The sequence below is a fragment of the Pituophis catenifer genome, unplaced genomic scaffold (genome assembly GCF_029215685.1).
Source record: "Pituophis catenifer annectens isolate HBS135680 unplaced genomic scaffold, rPitCat1.0.hap2 SCAF_2, whole genome shotgun sequence".
Lineage (NCBI taxonomy): Eukaryota > Metazoa > Chordata > Lepidosauria > Squamata > Colubridae > Pituophis > Pituophis catenifer.
Window position 1 is genome coordinate 13245541 of NW_027256882.1, and position 16156 is coordinate 13261696.

A 16156-nucleotide genomic window follows, 5' to 3' on the forward strand; every position below is an offset into this window, starting at 1 on the left:
AGCAGGCAGAGGCACGGGGAGGAGACTCGTGATCCGGCCCATTGGAACAGCTGAGCAGCCACCCTCCCGCCTGCATGCTCCATGCCACTTCCTGTTTTTGCTTTCCCACAGCCACCACAGCTGGGATGGGGCAGGTGGCTGGGCAGCTACCCAGTGTGTTTGGCAGCCCGCATTGCATGCCTCCCCACCATGCATCTACCTTCGCTTGCTGCCAGTGCTGCTGCAACGAGGCAAGGGGAAGTAGGTGGCGGGGTGAGGGTGGAGCCATCCAACTTCATCTTCTAATTCCTCTGCACATGCGGGATGAGTCTTCCACCTGCCGCCCCACTCACAGAGGCCTCAGCAAATGTGAAAGGCAGGGAGCCCCCCCAAGAGGCAGCTGGGAGTCCTCAGCTCGCGCAGCACAGGTGGGTCCAAGCCCCGCGACCACCGGGTTGATGCTCCAAGCAGCATGCGGAGGCACCCAATCAGGCATGCCAGATGCCCAGACAGCCATGTGGCCTGTCAGATATGCAACTGCCTGCTCCTTCCCAGCTGCGGAAGCCACAGGCAAAGACAGATTATGTGGTTGTGATGAGGCAGCCCAGCTGGTCAATGCCATGCTGAAACCCTTGTGCGTTCGGCCCCCTCCCTCAAACTTCATCCTCCAGTGAGCCTGCTCCCCATCCTTCCAATCACCAGGACCGTAGCGCTTGGACTGACCTGCACTGCATGGGCTGTGGACTCCCAGATGCCTCCTGGGAATGGGGTCTTTCCCGTTTTCCAGGGCCTTCACAAGTGGGCAGGCAGGGGGGTGGGCAGCAGGCTTGATGGTGCAGCACAGCGTGCAAGGGTCACAATCTGGTGATGATGGTGACCGACTGGGCTGCCTCGCGGCAACCCCTCTGTCATTGCTCCTCCAATGAATCAGGCCCCAGCACCCACCCTGATCTTGCCCCCTTCTGCCAGAGACCCCTCTATTTCCCCCAGCCCTGCCCAATCCCCCACAGGACCCACCCCTGGCATGAGCAATGTCAAGCTGGCCACGCCCAACCTGCCCAACCAACCCATTGGGCCACAACCACCTGGCCATGCCCACCTGCCCTCCCGAGGGCAGCCACAATGCTAATGCGGCCCTCAATGAAATTGAGTTTGACACCCCTGTTTTAGAGAGTCATTGAGGCCACCTGGAGGTTTATCTTTGTCGTCAGGGTCACCTGAATAGTGCAAATGGGTGTGGAGCCTTCTTGCAACTGCTGAAAGGACTGTGTTGTAGACTGGAGATAGATCATGTCATATCCCTCCCCCTTTGTTGAGAAAGGACTGTTCAGTTTTGACATATATGGCCCCTTCCACAGGCCTCTCTGTCCAAAATGTGGGTTTTGCTGTCTTCGAAAGAGTGGCCTTTGTCTTTTAAATGCAGATGGACTGCTGAACCTTGTCCTGATGGGTTCGTTCTCCTATGTTTTTGAAAGACACACACATGCTTTCGAAAATTCTTTGAATGGATCTCAACCTTGTTCCAGTTCCTTTGGTTCATTAATGTTTTAATGCCCTTTTATCCAATGAAACTCTGAGCTGTGAACACAATAAAAAAACACCAACTCAAGCCCCCTCTTAAAATTACACACCAGAACTTCACATACCTGAGATGCAGTAAGTAACATCCTGACCACTGACCAATGCTGGGGGGATGAACCATTGTTCTGCCCCAGCTATGGACCCCAAAGAACGCAGCACACACAAAGTCTGTACAAGCCTTACTCTCGAGGAGACCTCCTTCTGCCTTTTGGCAGCTCTGCGTGCCTGTGCATCGAGAAGAGGCTCCTCCTCTTCGTCCTCTTCACTTAAGGGAGCTTCTGGAGGTTCTGAAGGCCCTGGCTGAATCCCTGCCTCTGGCACCACATCTTCTCCAGCCTCCTCACTGTCCGACTCGAGTGCCAGCTGCACAGGCTACTGGTGCAGCACCACACCAGCCTCCTCGCTGTCCGAATCAGCCACCAGCCATAAAGGCCGCATATGGGCCACAACAACCATGCTTTCTCAGCCTTCTGAAACGCCAGCAGAATCTGCATCTCTGAGAGAGAGTATTCCATAGCAAAGCACCATAATAAATAAGCCATGTTTTCTGGGCTCATCAGAGGATACTGATTCGTTGAGGGGGTCTGGAGCATTTACACTGTACAGGTAGTCCTCAACTTACAACTGGTTGTAACCATCTCAAGTTACAGCAGACCGAACCTTCCACCAAAGCTACTTAGGACCTGATTTCAAAGTTACAATGGCCGCATACACACCCTATGGTAACATGATTGCATTTTGGTTGATTGGCAACCGACTCTCCTTTACAGCCATTTGCAGCATTCTGCAGTCATGTGACCAGGATTTTTAAAATGTATTTTGTTGCCACTTTCTGGCTTATACTTTTGGTTTTCAGTAAAATATGCCCATTAAGTAAAATGGATTCATTTAATGACTGCAGCATTCGCTTCACTGAGTCATGGTGGTGCAGTGGTTAGAACGCAGCTTTGCAGGCTGACTCTGTTCATTGCCAGGAGTTCGATCCTGACCAGTTCAAGGTTGACTTGAAGAAGGGGGGAGGAGGAGGAAGGAGGAGGAGGAGGAGGAGGAGGAAGAAGAAGAAGAAGAAGAAGAAGAAGAAGAAGAAGAAGAAGAAGAAGAAGAAGAAGAAGAAGAAGAAGAAGAAGAAGAAGAAGAAGAAGAAACAACTGTATTTACAATTGCTAAATTTACTGTCTCAGAAAAGATCAGATATGAAGGAAGCTATCTGGTCCATTTGGGACATTTTTCTCTGGCTGCATCTCCCCTGCCCTCCCCCGGGAGTGAATTCAGGATGTGACTGAGCTGATTGTCTTCCCTCTGTAATTTGTTCATTTCGCCTTCTGAACAAATCTCCAGAGATTTCCCTCAAGGTTGTCTTAAAACAAAAAGCAGAGCAGAGACCAGGGTGATATCTTGCCTTTCGACTGGAAACAGAGCAGCATAAATCTCTGCTGACCCTGAGAAATGTTGCTGAAGACCAGGGCACAAGAGAAGAAATGTTCCTTCCCTAGGATCGCCTTCATACCTGAAGCTAAGGAAAGCCAAACAAGGTTTAGGCTGCTTTTCATCCTTCTCTGTTTTCCTAACTGTGAGGAGCAAGTGGCTCTGCCAGCTATGCCACAAGTGAATCTCCTCTTTTTTCTGCTTCTCCTCCCACAGATCCCTTGGGGGATGCTGAAGGCAAAATGCCCCTTGACTTCACAACGAGATCCAACCGAATGGAAGAACCATTTCAAGCCAGGTGATTATCTCTTGGGAGGAATCATCACTGCAAGGAAGGGTCTAAATCCAATTTATATTTTCAACCGGATTCCCTCCAGCCAACGTTTCCGCTGGTGAGTCACAAATTGGGAACAAATTTTTCCAAGAGTTCATTGGCTGCTAGTTTTCTTTACCTTGAATTTATTTCACTCTCTTCTCATTATCTTGTCCCTCCTAAATTGTTGCTGGTGGTGAGAAAGGATATGGAGATGTATCATCCCAAGAGCTGTGGTGGTGCAATAGGTAGAATGCAGTATTGCAGGCTGACTCTGCCCACTGCCAGGAGTTCGATCCTGACCAGCTCAAGGTTGATTTAGCCTTCCATCCTTCTGAGGTTGGTAAAAATGAGGACCCAGATTGTTGGGAGCAATACGCTGACTCTGTAAACTCCTTAGGGCTGTAAAGTACTATGTAGTGGTATATAATTGTCTGATTTTCGGAAAAAAGCAAGAATTATGTATGCTGTTGAAATTTTTTTTTAAGTTTTTTATTTTTATTTCTCATAAACACATTTATATGTACAGTCATTTCCATCATTTTTCATTCATCTTTTCTTTTAATTTTAATTTTTAATTTTTCGGGGCTGCTCTTTTACCCTTTACCTTTACTCCAACCTTACTTCTTCTCCTCCCCTTCTCTTCCTTCCTGTTTCTCCTCCTACTTCCTTCGTTCTTCCTCTCCTTCTCTTTCCTCCTTCCCTTTCTCTTCTCCCACTCCTCTCTTCTTCCCCCTTCTAACCTTCTCCTCTGCTCCTCTTTCCCCTCTCTCTTCTTCCTCGCCTTTTCCCTTTCTTCTTTCTCCTCTCCTCTCCTGTCTTCTCCCTTCCTCTCTCTCTACTCCTTCCCCTCTCTCCTGTTGTTTCCCTTTTCAGTTCAAGCTAAAGTGGTAGTCGAGCAGCCCCAATTTTCTAATTATCATTATTCTCATTTCAATTTCTTATTCAATTATTATTTATTTTTATTTCATCATTTGCGTACATTTTTATAATATCTCACTTTTTTCCCTTTTACCCCCCTCCCCTTTCTCTATTTTTCTAATTGTTTTCTTCCATCTATTCTCTATCTATTTTATCTCTCTATACTTATTCATATTTCTTTTCTAACCAATCATAAAATTTATCCCATGTCTTGAAATACTTCGACTCCTCTTTATCTTTTATTATATATATGCTGTTGAAAATATCTGAAGAGTGCCTCTGTGTCCAAAATGCTTCTTCCTAGGCATTTTGGTCCCTTAAGTTCCCACTTCCCATAAGTGTGGAAGTTGGGGGTGTCAGAAGAATAATTTGGGGTTCCAACTCCAGCCGGGATTGGTCAGCCTCAATGTTTTCACCTGTTCATTAAAGTTCTTATCACTTCCTTTTTACAGATGGGCCAAAGTCTGTAGCCTTTCCACCAATCATGAGTACCATCCCACCTAATATCATTCAGGCCTATCATACAGGTAGTCCTCGACTTAGGATCACAGTTAAGCCCAAAATTTCTGTTGCTAAGCAAGACAATTGTTAAGAGAGGTTTACCCCCCCATTTTAAAACCTTTCTTGCCACTGTTATTAAGTTAATGATTGCAGGTCATAAATCAGTAACATGGTTGTTGAGTGAATCTGCTTTCATCATTGACTTGGCTTGTCAGAAGGTTACAAAAAGAGGTCATGAGACTCCGGGACACTAAATCATCATAAATATTCAGTGCCAAGCACTAGCCAAAATCCCAAGCATCTGAATTTTGATCGCATGACCAATGGGATGCTGCAATGTTATAATTATGAAAAACGGTCATAAGTCACTTTTTTCAGTGTTGTCGTATCTTTGAATAGTCACTAAACTAAGGTCTACCTGTATGTTTCTTCCTTAATTACTGTATTTTTCGGAGTATAAGACGTACCTTTTTCCCCCCTAAAAGGGGTTGAAAAGTTAGGTGTGTCTTATATACTGAATGTAGCTCCGCCCACCCACTGACCCCCACCCTTTGGCCTCTGCCTCACAGCAGTTACCTCCTTTCAAGCAAACAGCAAGAAAAAACAGCTCCTTTCAGCTTCAGCACAGGCTAATTAGCACAAGTTGCTCTGCTGCTTGCTGCAAAGAGGTAAATTGCTGGAGCAGATTTTTTTTTCCTTGTGCTAATCAAGCTATGCTGAAAACGAACATGAAAGTAAAGCAGGCTGTTTGCTGCAACAAGGCAAAAATGAGAAGTTGTGACTGAATCTATTTTTCAGGCATCGAAACCTACATATCTGGTACCTCTTGTCCTTCTTGATCGCCAGCCGTGAGATCAACAGGAATCCCCTCATCTTACCCAACATCACTCTGGGCTACAACGTCCTTGACAATCATTTCAATGCAGAGATGAATGCTGAAGCCTTGCTAGACCTGCTTTCTACTGGAGAGGCAAATGTTCCAAACTACAAATGTGGAAGACAGGAAAATCTCCTGGCTGTCCTTGAAGGGACCGATTCTGACCTCTCCCGCCATATTGCAACCATGGTCAGCATCTACAAAATCCCACAAGTAAGTGTGGAAGTTTTCACTCTCTCTGTGGTTCAAGTTACAAAAATATGCTCCTTATAAAAGATGGAACTTCTGCATAATAAGCATCATTTAAAAATTATATACTGTAGTATACACTATCATTTTACAGATCGTTGTCAATTCCTCCCATTTCCTGCAGATCTCTTACGCTTTTGTTTCGAACGACCTGAATGATAAAACCCAGTTCCCTTTTTTCTATCGGATGCTCCCAAAGGAAGGAATCCAATACACAGGGATTGTTAAAATGATCCAGTATTTCAGATGGACCTCAGTGGCTCTCGTTACTCCAGAATCAGACAACGGAGAAACGTTCATGAAAACCTTAAGACCTTTACTTGCCCAAAATGGCATTTGTGCTGTTTTCTCACAAAGCGTATCACGATTCAGTACCAATCAATATACGCTAACATCAGATTTATATCTCAAATGGAAGCAAGTCAATGTATTTCTTTATTACGCAGAGACAATGTTGCAATCTTCCTATTTCTATGGGATGGAACTCATTGACAATATTCTGCAGGTCTCAATGACTCCCTTAGAGAAAGTCTGGATTGTGACGGCCATGGGGGATCTCACTTTTAATATGTGGTATCAAGATTTCCAACGTGTTCACAGTATTTTCACCATTTCCATCCAGGCTAAGAAATGGATAAAGGATGACGCTGATCAATTTTTTCCTTCAATCTTGGAATTTGGCAACAAAGCTTTTCCGTGTTCATTTGAAAAACATGCTGTCTCCATTAAAGGCTGGTTGAGATGCAGGGAGAATGAAAAAAGGGAAAGTCTAAAGCAGAAGGAGATGGAAGCCAGCCTTTCTCTGGAAAGCCATCACATTTACAACTCCGTCTGGGCTGTGGCAAGAGCCCTAAGTGCTGCCTTGGTCTCCATATTCAAATGGAGGATCCTGAAAGAAGATGGAAAAACCATGGAACTGAAAAGGATGCAGCCTTGGCAGGTATTTGCTATTCTATCAATCAAATCTCTGCTGAACATAATGATTAGATTATTATGTAATAATACAATGTCCTACAATGTCCCACCTACCTGTCAATGACTACTTCAGCTTCAACCACAACAATACACAAGCAAACTGTGGAATTGGGATCATAGAAACACCCAGGAGCATAGAAGAGTTAAGAGGCAGATGCATAAATAAATGTCTTAAATGTATTTATTCATAGGATAAATCATATTAACTATGTACAACAGAGATCAAGTCTCATGAGGAACAAACATGAAAAGAGAGAGATGGAGAGAGCATGGTGGAAAAGGTTGGAGGGGGTTTTATACTCAGGGTAAGCCCCTCCTTTCCACATAGGGGTGGAGACACTCTCTGCCTCCACTAGTGTCTATATGACACATGTGCCAATGGCTTGCAAATACTTGACAGTTCCCCTCCTTGCGAGCCAATGGCATGCAAACACACTAATGCAATGCACAACAGATTTTACCCTGTGAGACATAACTTTTTACACAGATCTTTGTGCCTATCCGCTGGTAGAGGTTTTGTGAAAATGTCAGCTGTTTGATGTTTGGTCTGACAGTGTGTTAAAGATATAAACCCCATCTCTACTAGTTGTCTAACATTTTGATAACGGATATCAATATGTCTGGACCTTTTCCCCACCGCATAGGCTTTGGCAATGCCTATGGCCCCAGTGTTGTCTTCTATAATTTGGATGGGCAAAGTCGGTGGTGTCCAGATGCTAGAGATTAAGGCATCAAACCATATCAGATCGTTCCCTGCCTTTGATAGGCATGCAAATTCGGCCTCAGCGGTGGAGCACGAAACAAATTTCTGTAGCCCCACATGCCAATGGATGAGTGCCCCATTTAACAGTACCAAGAAGCCCGAAGTACTCCTACGGGTTTTGGTATCTCTGGCCCAGTCCACATCCGCGAAGCATTCTAATTGGGCCTTGTCTCTATTCTCAGGTTCCAAGCGAAGCACGTAATCTGCTGTGGTCTTGAGATACCTTAATAACTTTTTAATGGCCAACCAGTGGAACTGGGTAGGATGTTCCCCTTGTCTGGATAGCAGGTTCACGGCCAGGGAAATGTCTGGACGGCTCCAATTACTTATATATAATAATGACCTGACCACTGACCTAAATAGAGTATTATTTTGGAACTCTGGGCTATCCTTGTGTGCCAAACCATAATAGTCGATCTGCATTGGGATAGCACTTGGCTTGCTATCTTCCATTTTACATTTCACCAAAAGTTCCTCTATCTTCTCCTTTTGGGAGAGTGCAAAACCTTTTGGTGTAGTGATGATTTGTACGCCTAGGTATTTGTCCACATATCCTAAAGGCTTTAGAGTGAACCTTTTTTGTAGGGTCCTGGCAAATATATTACATCCCCCCTTGTCAGGCCCTATATATAAAAGGTCATCGACATACACTAGGACTTTCTCCAGCCCCCCTTTGGTATCCCTTGTGAAGGTACATTTATCAGCTGGAGATGGATGGAAACCCAGTGATTTGAGTGTTGTAGTCAGGCATTTGTACCACATTCTGCCTGATTGTTTGAGGCTGTACAAACTTTTCTTCAGAAGCCAGGTGTGGCCTTCCTGCTGCTGGAATCCGGGGGCACCTCTGACGTAAATTTTTTGTTTTAGATGTGCATGTAAATAAGCAGTTTGCACGTCAAATTGAAAAATGTGTTCCCCATGTGCTGCTGCGGTGACCAAAGCAGCCCTCACACTTTCCGCTCTCACGGTGGGGGAGTAGGTTTCATCAAAATCCTGTAAGTAGCGCTGTGCGTAGCCTTGTGCTACTAGCCGGGCCTTATAAAGGAGTTTGTTGTTGGGCATTGGCTTGACCTTGTAGACCCAACGAGTGCCAATTGCCTTCCTCTGTTTGGGGACTTCCATGGGGATGAAGACTTTCAATTTTTTGAGACTGTCCATTTCTCGCTCCATTGCCACCCTCCACCTGCGCTGTTCTTCCTCGGGAAGCTGGAGGACATCTGAGTATGTTTTAGGGGCCATGGTAATGCTGTTGACCGAGGCCACACAGCCAATGTCCAACCTTTTGGGTGGCACCCCTTTATTGGAGCGTTTTGACCATCTGGGGAATTGCCACTCACCATCATCACTGTCATCCGGAGCATCGGTGTCAGAATTGGAGGTGCCGGATGCATCTTTCCAATTGAAATGAGGCGGGCCTCTGTCCCAGGCACTGCGAAGATATGGACGTTTTGGTGAGGCAGGAGGTGTGAAGTCACCCAGGGATTGCTTGTCCAAATCATCAGAGTTAGGTAGGGATTCATCACCATCTGGATCTTCGCTGGTCTGTAGTTTGGAGTATGTTGGTTCATCCTCTTTAGGTGGTGCTGGTAGTTCAGTGTCATTTCTAATAGGGGAATAACCGGGTTCATTGGAATGAATTCTTGACCAATTTGACCCCTCCTCAAAGGAAGCTGATCTTGAGACAATGACAAGGTTATTTTTGTCTACAAATCTAGAGGCCTTGCTGCCGGTTGCATAACCTATAAATCTGAGCCTCCTCGATGCCTTGCCCCCCTTTCTTCTGAGGTGCTTGGGAATATGGACCCAGGCATAGGAACCAAAAATTCTCAGGTGTGAGAGGCTAGGTTTCCTTCCGTGGACCAGGAAGTATGGGATTTGGTTAATGGCACTACTCCATGACCTGTTGACTAGATAATTAGCCATTTTGACTGCTTCTGCCCAAAAACCTTGGCTCATGTCGGCATCTGCAAGTAAGCAGTTCATGACATTCTGCAGCACGCCATTTCTCCTTTCTACAATGCCATTCTCCAAAGGCGTTTGCGGTGATGATTTAAAATGGAGGATACCTCTCTCCTTCATCCACTTTTCAAAAGTCCTGGATATAAACTCAGTTCCCCTATCGCTCTGCACCTGAGGGATGCACACCTTGTGTTGCGTTTGGATCTGGTTGTAAAGATATTTGAAGTTGGTAAAGACTTCAGTTTTGTCCTTTAAAATAAATACATGGCCATAACAAGAGTAATCATCAACTACCATTAAAAAATAACGCCCGTTGCGAAGGGAGGGCCTAAAAGAACCAACCAAATCCATGTGTACTAGCTGATAAAGGTACCCTCCAAAATAACCTGTGAGAGAAGCTCCCCTGTTGTGACCAGAGGCCTTCAACGGAGGAGAACTTCACATCAGCCCCAGTCTGAATCGCTGATGGAAAACATTGAAGGGGATTTCTATCCAGCTACAACCTGGCAGCCAGAGACCACCCAGATGTAGCAAGAGATCCCAGGGGCTGAGTCAAGCGATGCTGGAGAAGGCTTCTTCAGCACTCACGACGAGGGGGCAGAAGGACAAGATGAAAGCCTGGACAGGCAAGTGGCTGAGATGTCAGAAGAGGAGTGCCGAGCAGCACTCGCCTCCCTCCTTAAGACAAGGGCAGCAACCAGAAAGAGGCCTGAGGAGGCAGCACCAGAGATGCCTGCCATCCTGGTATGGATGCCTGATTTTTTCGGCCGAAGAGGTTGTAGAAAATACTTTTAAAAGTAAAAAAAAACAGCCTCTGATGATCCCGCAGCTCAGCTGGGCATGGGGGGAGGGCAGGGATTTTTGTTACCAGTTCTCTGAACCATCCGCCACCATCGCTACCGGATCGGGTGATCCAGTCCGAACTGGGAGCATTTCACCCCCAGATCAAATTATTTTCCAAAGCACCAGAAGGCAAGACAAGAAAAAATGAATGGAAACTAATTAAGGAGAGAAGCAACCTAGAACTAAGGGGAAACTTTCTAAATAGTGAAAACAATTAACCAATGGAACAGATTGCCTTCAGAAATTGTGGGTGCTTCATTACTGGAGGCTTTTAAGAAGAGACTGGACAGCCACTTCTCTGAAATGATATAGCAATAGCACTTAGACTTATATACCATTTCGCAGTGCTTCATAGTCCCCTTTAAGCGGTTTACAGAGTCAGCCTACTGCCCCCAACAAGCTGACTTTGTTTAAAAAAGAACACCGCTTAAGGGGGAGCCAAAAGCCCTACTAAGCAGGTATATACAAATGTATGAAGGCTATTGCTTAATGCATTGTAAGCCGCCCTGAGTCTCCGGAAAAGGGCGGCATATAAATCAAACCAATAAATAAATAAATAGTTATTTGAATAGAAAACAATTAATCAATTGTCTGGAAAGGTGAAAAAAAAAGCATGTCCATGTTCCTACTTGAACATGGTGTTTCTAGTGGACTGGAGAACCCAAACTTGGGAATGATACCATGGAGACCGATTCTTTCTTCTATAAAATGCTTCAGGATTTTTCTTGTTGATCTCACTGTGTTTACCTTTCTAGTTTCACCCTTTCCTGCAAACCTCTCAGTTTTACAACAATTCTATGGACGGGGTGTATCTGGGCAAGAATGGCGAGCTGGCAGCTGATTTTGACATTGTGAACTGGTTATGGTTTCCCAACAAGTCTGTAGCCAGAGTGAAATTTGGGAGTTACGCAAGACAGAGTTCCCAGGAACCCATCTTTGTCATTGACCAACATGCTGCTCTCTGGCTCCAAAGGTTTAACAAGGTGGGAAAAACTATAGTGGCTCTTAAAAAGGATTCCAGGAAGAGCTCCATTTTATTATTTCTCTCAAAGGGCAACAACATTGAGGTAAACATACAATAATCTCCAACTGCAAATTATTCCACAGTCTGGAGGCAAAAAAGAATAAAATCTCCTAGCTCTGATCTCACAGAAGGGAGATTCCCTGGATGAACTTTTGCTTCCATTAAATGGACCTAATCTTTGTTAGAGGCTTAAATAGAATTTGGCCTGGTTCTACTATTCCTTTCCTTTGATATCAACTCTAACATTTATGTTCTGGCTTTTTTCCACTCAGAATCTGCCTCCCTCCAGGTGTGTGGAAAGTTGTCAGTCTGGATACTTCAGGGAAAGTCAGGAAGGGAAGCCCATCTGCTGCTACAACTGCGTTCCCTGTGCAGAAGGGACCTTCTCCTCTCAGGAAGGTGGGTGACTCTAGAGGGAAGCAGTCCTTCAATAACAGAATAACAGAATAAGAGAATAACAGAGTTGGAAGGTACCTTTGAGGTCTTTGAGTCCAACCCCCTGCTCATTCTGGACAATGGACTTTGCCAAAATGGCTGTCCAATCTCTTTTCTCTTTTTTTGAAAAAAGTTTTTTATTTTTTTTTAAAAAAAAATCAAATCAATGCATGTGAACAGTGTGGCATCTGGGCACCATGCATTCCAACACAAATAAATCTGATCAAATTAAGGATTATTATTACATTCAATCAATTTATGAAATTCCCATTACAATACACATCTCTCTTAGGTTACAATCTATCATTATTCAATTATTCCACCTAGTTCTCTTTATTACTTCCATTTTGTCAACTAAAAATGTAATACATTAATATTCTCTTTATTTCTATCTCTTACTCTAGCTTTTAATCATATCACCCTATATTCAAATGCTTTTTCTCCCACCAAACTGCTGGAAATGTAACCACCAGCAAGAGACATACTACCACATGTGGTGGACATGTCCCCAAGCTAGAGACTACTGGTTAAAAATTAAAAAGTGGTTGGAGGAAATTATTGAACTCAAAATTGACATGAAACCAGAGTTACTTCTTTTGGGGATTATAAAAGGAAAGATGAGTAAAGAAATTCAATACCTCATGCTCCATATAATCACCACAGCCAGAATCTCATTTGCCCAAAATTGGAAACAACATGCTCCATCAAACACAATGATTATAAAAAAAAGGTGCTAGAATGCGCAGAAATGGACAACTTAATGATGGAATTAAGGGACAGAGAGGAAACAGTATATTATGAGACATGGAATAGATGGTATAATTGGCTGGAAAAGAAGTCTACAATTAATGTATAGTGAATGTTAAGAGAAGATAATATAATGAAAAGATATATATTTAATGTATAGTAGATATGCATATGATGTATATATTATATAAATAAGTACTTAAGAAATAAGAATGTATATGTACACAATTCACCAAAGGATGATGTTGAAATTACAAAAAATTCCAATAACGGAAAGCTGTAAAAGTGTAATTATGATTTTAAAGGTGAAAAATGTTGAATAAAAAAATATTTTTTTTAAAAAAAGCTTTTTCTTTCTTTCCTGTCTAACTTCTAGTCATATCATCTGCGTACAAGAAAAGAAAAAGAGAAAGAGCACAAAGCGGGAGAGGTAGGGAAAGGCAGTTCAAAACAGCAACCAGGAGCAGGAATCATCCTTCCATCATCTCTTGCCTGCTTTATATTTTAATTTCTATGCTTCAAAAAAAGAGAGGTGAGGAGGAAAGCAAGTCAAAGCAGCCATAAAGACAAAGAAATTCTCTATCCGTCATCTCTTGCCCATTTTGATACTTCAATTGCTATGCTTTTTTTTTTTTTGGCTTGTCTCCCCCATTCTTCTTTTAAGTCTCCATCTATTTCTATTTCTTGAATGTCCCATCTAAGTATTCCTCCCATCTCTACCCTCTTCCACTGCCTATTTTCTAAGATTTTAACTGAGGCCCCTGCTTCCATTTCAAATATATCTTCCAACTCTTTTAATATATTTGCCCCCTGGTTTAATTCATCCATCATTATTATTTCCATTATAATCTCCTCCTTGTCTTCTTCCTTCTTTATTTCTTCTTTTAACTCCTCTTTTTCCTAGGCATCTTGGTCTATAATCATCATCCCTTGTGTAGTATTTTCCATTTTTTCCATTAGATCCTTAAATCCTTTGTCCATAATGAATTAAAATATCAAAGAATATCAAAGAATATTTTGATAAAGCGTTCCCATCTCCTGAACAATTCCACTCATTGTATCTTATTTTTTTAAAGAAGATTGATTTTTCTCCAACAGTCCAAATATGATTTCTTTAGACTTCCCTTCAAGGGGTTCAAATGTCTCTATATAGATCACTTCTTTGCAGTTTCCTCTTTTGTCAGCAGGCGGCACTCTCCATTTAAATTTCAATCACTAGTTTACCAGTGTATTGTCCTTGCGCTGTACAGGAAATATGAAGCAAAAGTAAGGGATTTTTTCTTTCTTTTTTTAAACATGTAGATAAATCCAATGTTTAAAAATACCTTCCCAGTAGCGCTTCTTCCCAGTTTAGGAGTCTATTTATTTCATAATCTGTTGTCTATTCTCTTACAGCTTTCATTCCGGTTTGGTATTTAAAAACAAAAAACACCCCAAATTGCTTAGACACCTCTTTAATACTCAGTTCTGGGCAAATAGTTTTAATTATTTCTTGGAATTCAATTTAAAACATGAGAAAGATCCTCTCCCTCCAGTTCCACCAATGCTTACATTCTTCTCTCCAGCACCAATCTTAGCTGTTATTTTCAGTTTGTCCCTGCTTTGCAGCAGCCATCTTTAGGCTGCTACTTCTTCTTGCCGTGGCTAAGTGGAAATAAAAACCCCAGACAGGAGAGCTACATCTCTCCCCGACCTCACAGGGTGCCCCCCTTTACTTCACCTCTCCTTCAGAGTGGCTTAGGCTCTCTCCAGAACCCCCAAACATGAAGAATTCAGCACAGGGAACATGGAGGTGGATTCCTCTGTATCTCTATCGCAGGGACGTCAAACCCCGCCCAGTCCAATCTCTTCTTGAAAACTTCCAGTGATGGAGCATATTTGGGGGAGGGGGGGTTGCCTAAATGGAGAACCTTACTTTTTTCACCATTGAATTTCATTTTAGTAGACAGGGAGCAGTGTTCAAGTTAGTCCAGATCCTTCTGTATCTTGAGCATATTTTCTAAGGTGTTGGCTATTGGTGTCATCTGCAGATTTTATGACTTCCCCTTCTATCCCCTCATCTAAAACATTGATGAAGACATTGAAGAGTATTGGGCTAAGACAGAGCCTTGGGGTACCCCACTGCATACTTCCCTCCACAGATATGCAGATCCTTCAAGGATTACATGTTAAGTCCGGTTGGTCAGCCAGGTGCGAATCCATCTGGTGGTGATGCCTGGTTACTAAACAAGACATACATATTAATAAGAATAACCTGAAGAAGAAAGATGCTTGACGATGAACTGGCAACTCATTAATCTGAGCTCCCACATTGAAAAACAGAAAGATGCCCTGGGATTTAATACAGTTGAACACAGTCCCTACAATTCTACTTTTGGTTTTTCTGTTTTCTTTTAGCATGAACCAACTCTGGTGGTGGGATAGAAAATCTAGACATAACAGGAGATGATAAGTACTATTTTTCTTCTCTTCAGATGCAGATTATTGCACCAAATGTCCAGAAGATCAACATCCAAATAAGGAGCGAGATAAATGTCTCCCTAAGGAAATAACTTATCTGGCCTGCAATGACAATCTGGGGACCATCTTAACTTCTCTTGCATCCTCTTTGACCTTAATTACTACCCTTGTCTTAGCAATCTTTATTAAATACAGGGAAACTCCCATTGTCAAAGCCAACAACCGGGACCTCTCTTACATCCTCCTTGCCGCTCTCCTGTTTTCCTTCCTCTCCGCATTTCTCTTCATTGGACGACCAAAGAAAGCCACCTGCCTTCTCCGACAAGCTACCTTCAGCATCATCTTCTCAGTGGCCGTCTCTTCTGTCTTGGCCAAAACAATCACAGTTGTGCTGGCTTTTCTGGCCACAAAGCCAGGAAACAGAGTGAGAAAATGGCTTGGAAAGAGTTTGACCAACTCCATCATCCTTTCTTCTTCTGGTGTCCAGGTGGTCATCTGCAGCATCTGGGTGGTGGTCTCTCCCCCATTTCCTGATTCTGACATTCAGTCTCAACCAGGAAAGATTGTGCTTCAGTGCAATGAAGGGTCTCTTACCATGTTTTATGTTGCTCTCGGTTACATGGGATTCCTGGCAGCCATTTGTTTTATAGTGGCTTTCCTGGCCAGGAATCTGCCTGGAGCCTTCAATGAAGCCAAGCTGATCACCTTCAGCATGCTGGTCTTCTGCAGTGTCTGGGTCTCCTTTGTGCCAGCCTACCTGAGCACCAAAGGGAAGTACATGGTGGCTGTGCAGATCTTCTCCATCTTGGCCTCCAGTGCTGGCCTGCTGGGCTTCATCTTCATGTCCAAATGCTACATTATTTTGATAAGACCAGATCTGAATGCAAAGGAGCAGCTAATTGTGAAAACTTAGGTCAGCAACTGATTCTAATACATATTTTTTCCACAATGTCACCATTTCACACAAAGTTTGTGTTCTAAAAAATCTTGTAATGAAAAATGTGTATTTTTATTCTGGGCTTTTAAAAAATGTATTCAAATCTACGAGTCGTATTTCAGTTCTCACACTTATTTTTTATGTATGGTTACCTATTGTAGGTATTT

General features: G+C 43.3%; 1 protein-coding gene across 1 annotated transcript; it reads left to right on the forward strand.

Moving 5' to 3' along the window:
- Positions 1–473: 473 nt before the first annotated feature.
- On the forward strand, positions 474–15965 carry LOC139309869 (vomeronasal type-2 receptor 26-like). Its single transcript, XM_070934066.1, has 6 exons — positions 474–649; positions 5519–5810; positions 5971–6786; positions 11142–11369; positions 11683–11809; positions 15067–15965. Exons 1-6 carry the CDS (start codon positions 474–476, stop codon positions 15963–15965), a joined length of 2538 nt encoding a protein of 845 aa, XP_070790167.1.
- The last annotated feature ends 191 nt before the right edge of the window (positions 15966–16156 follow it).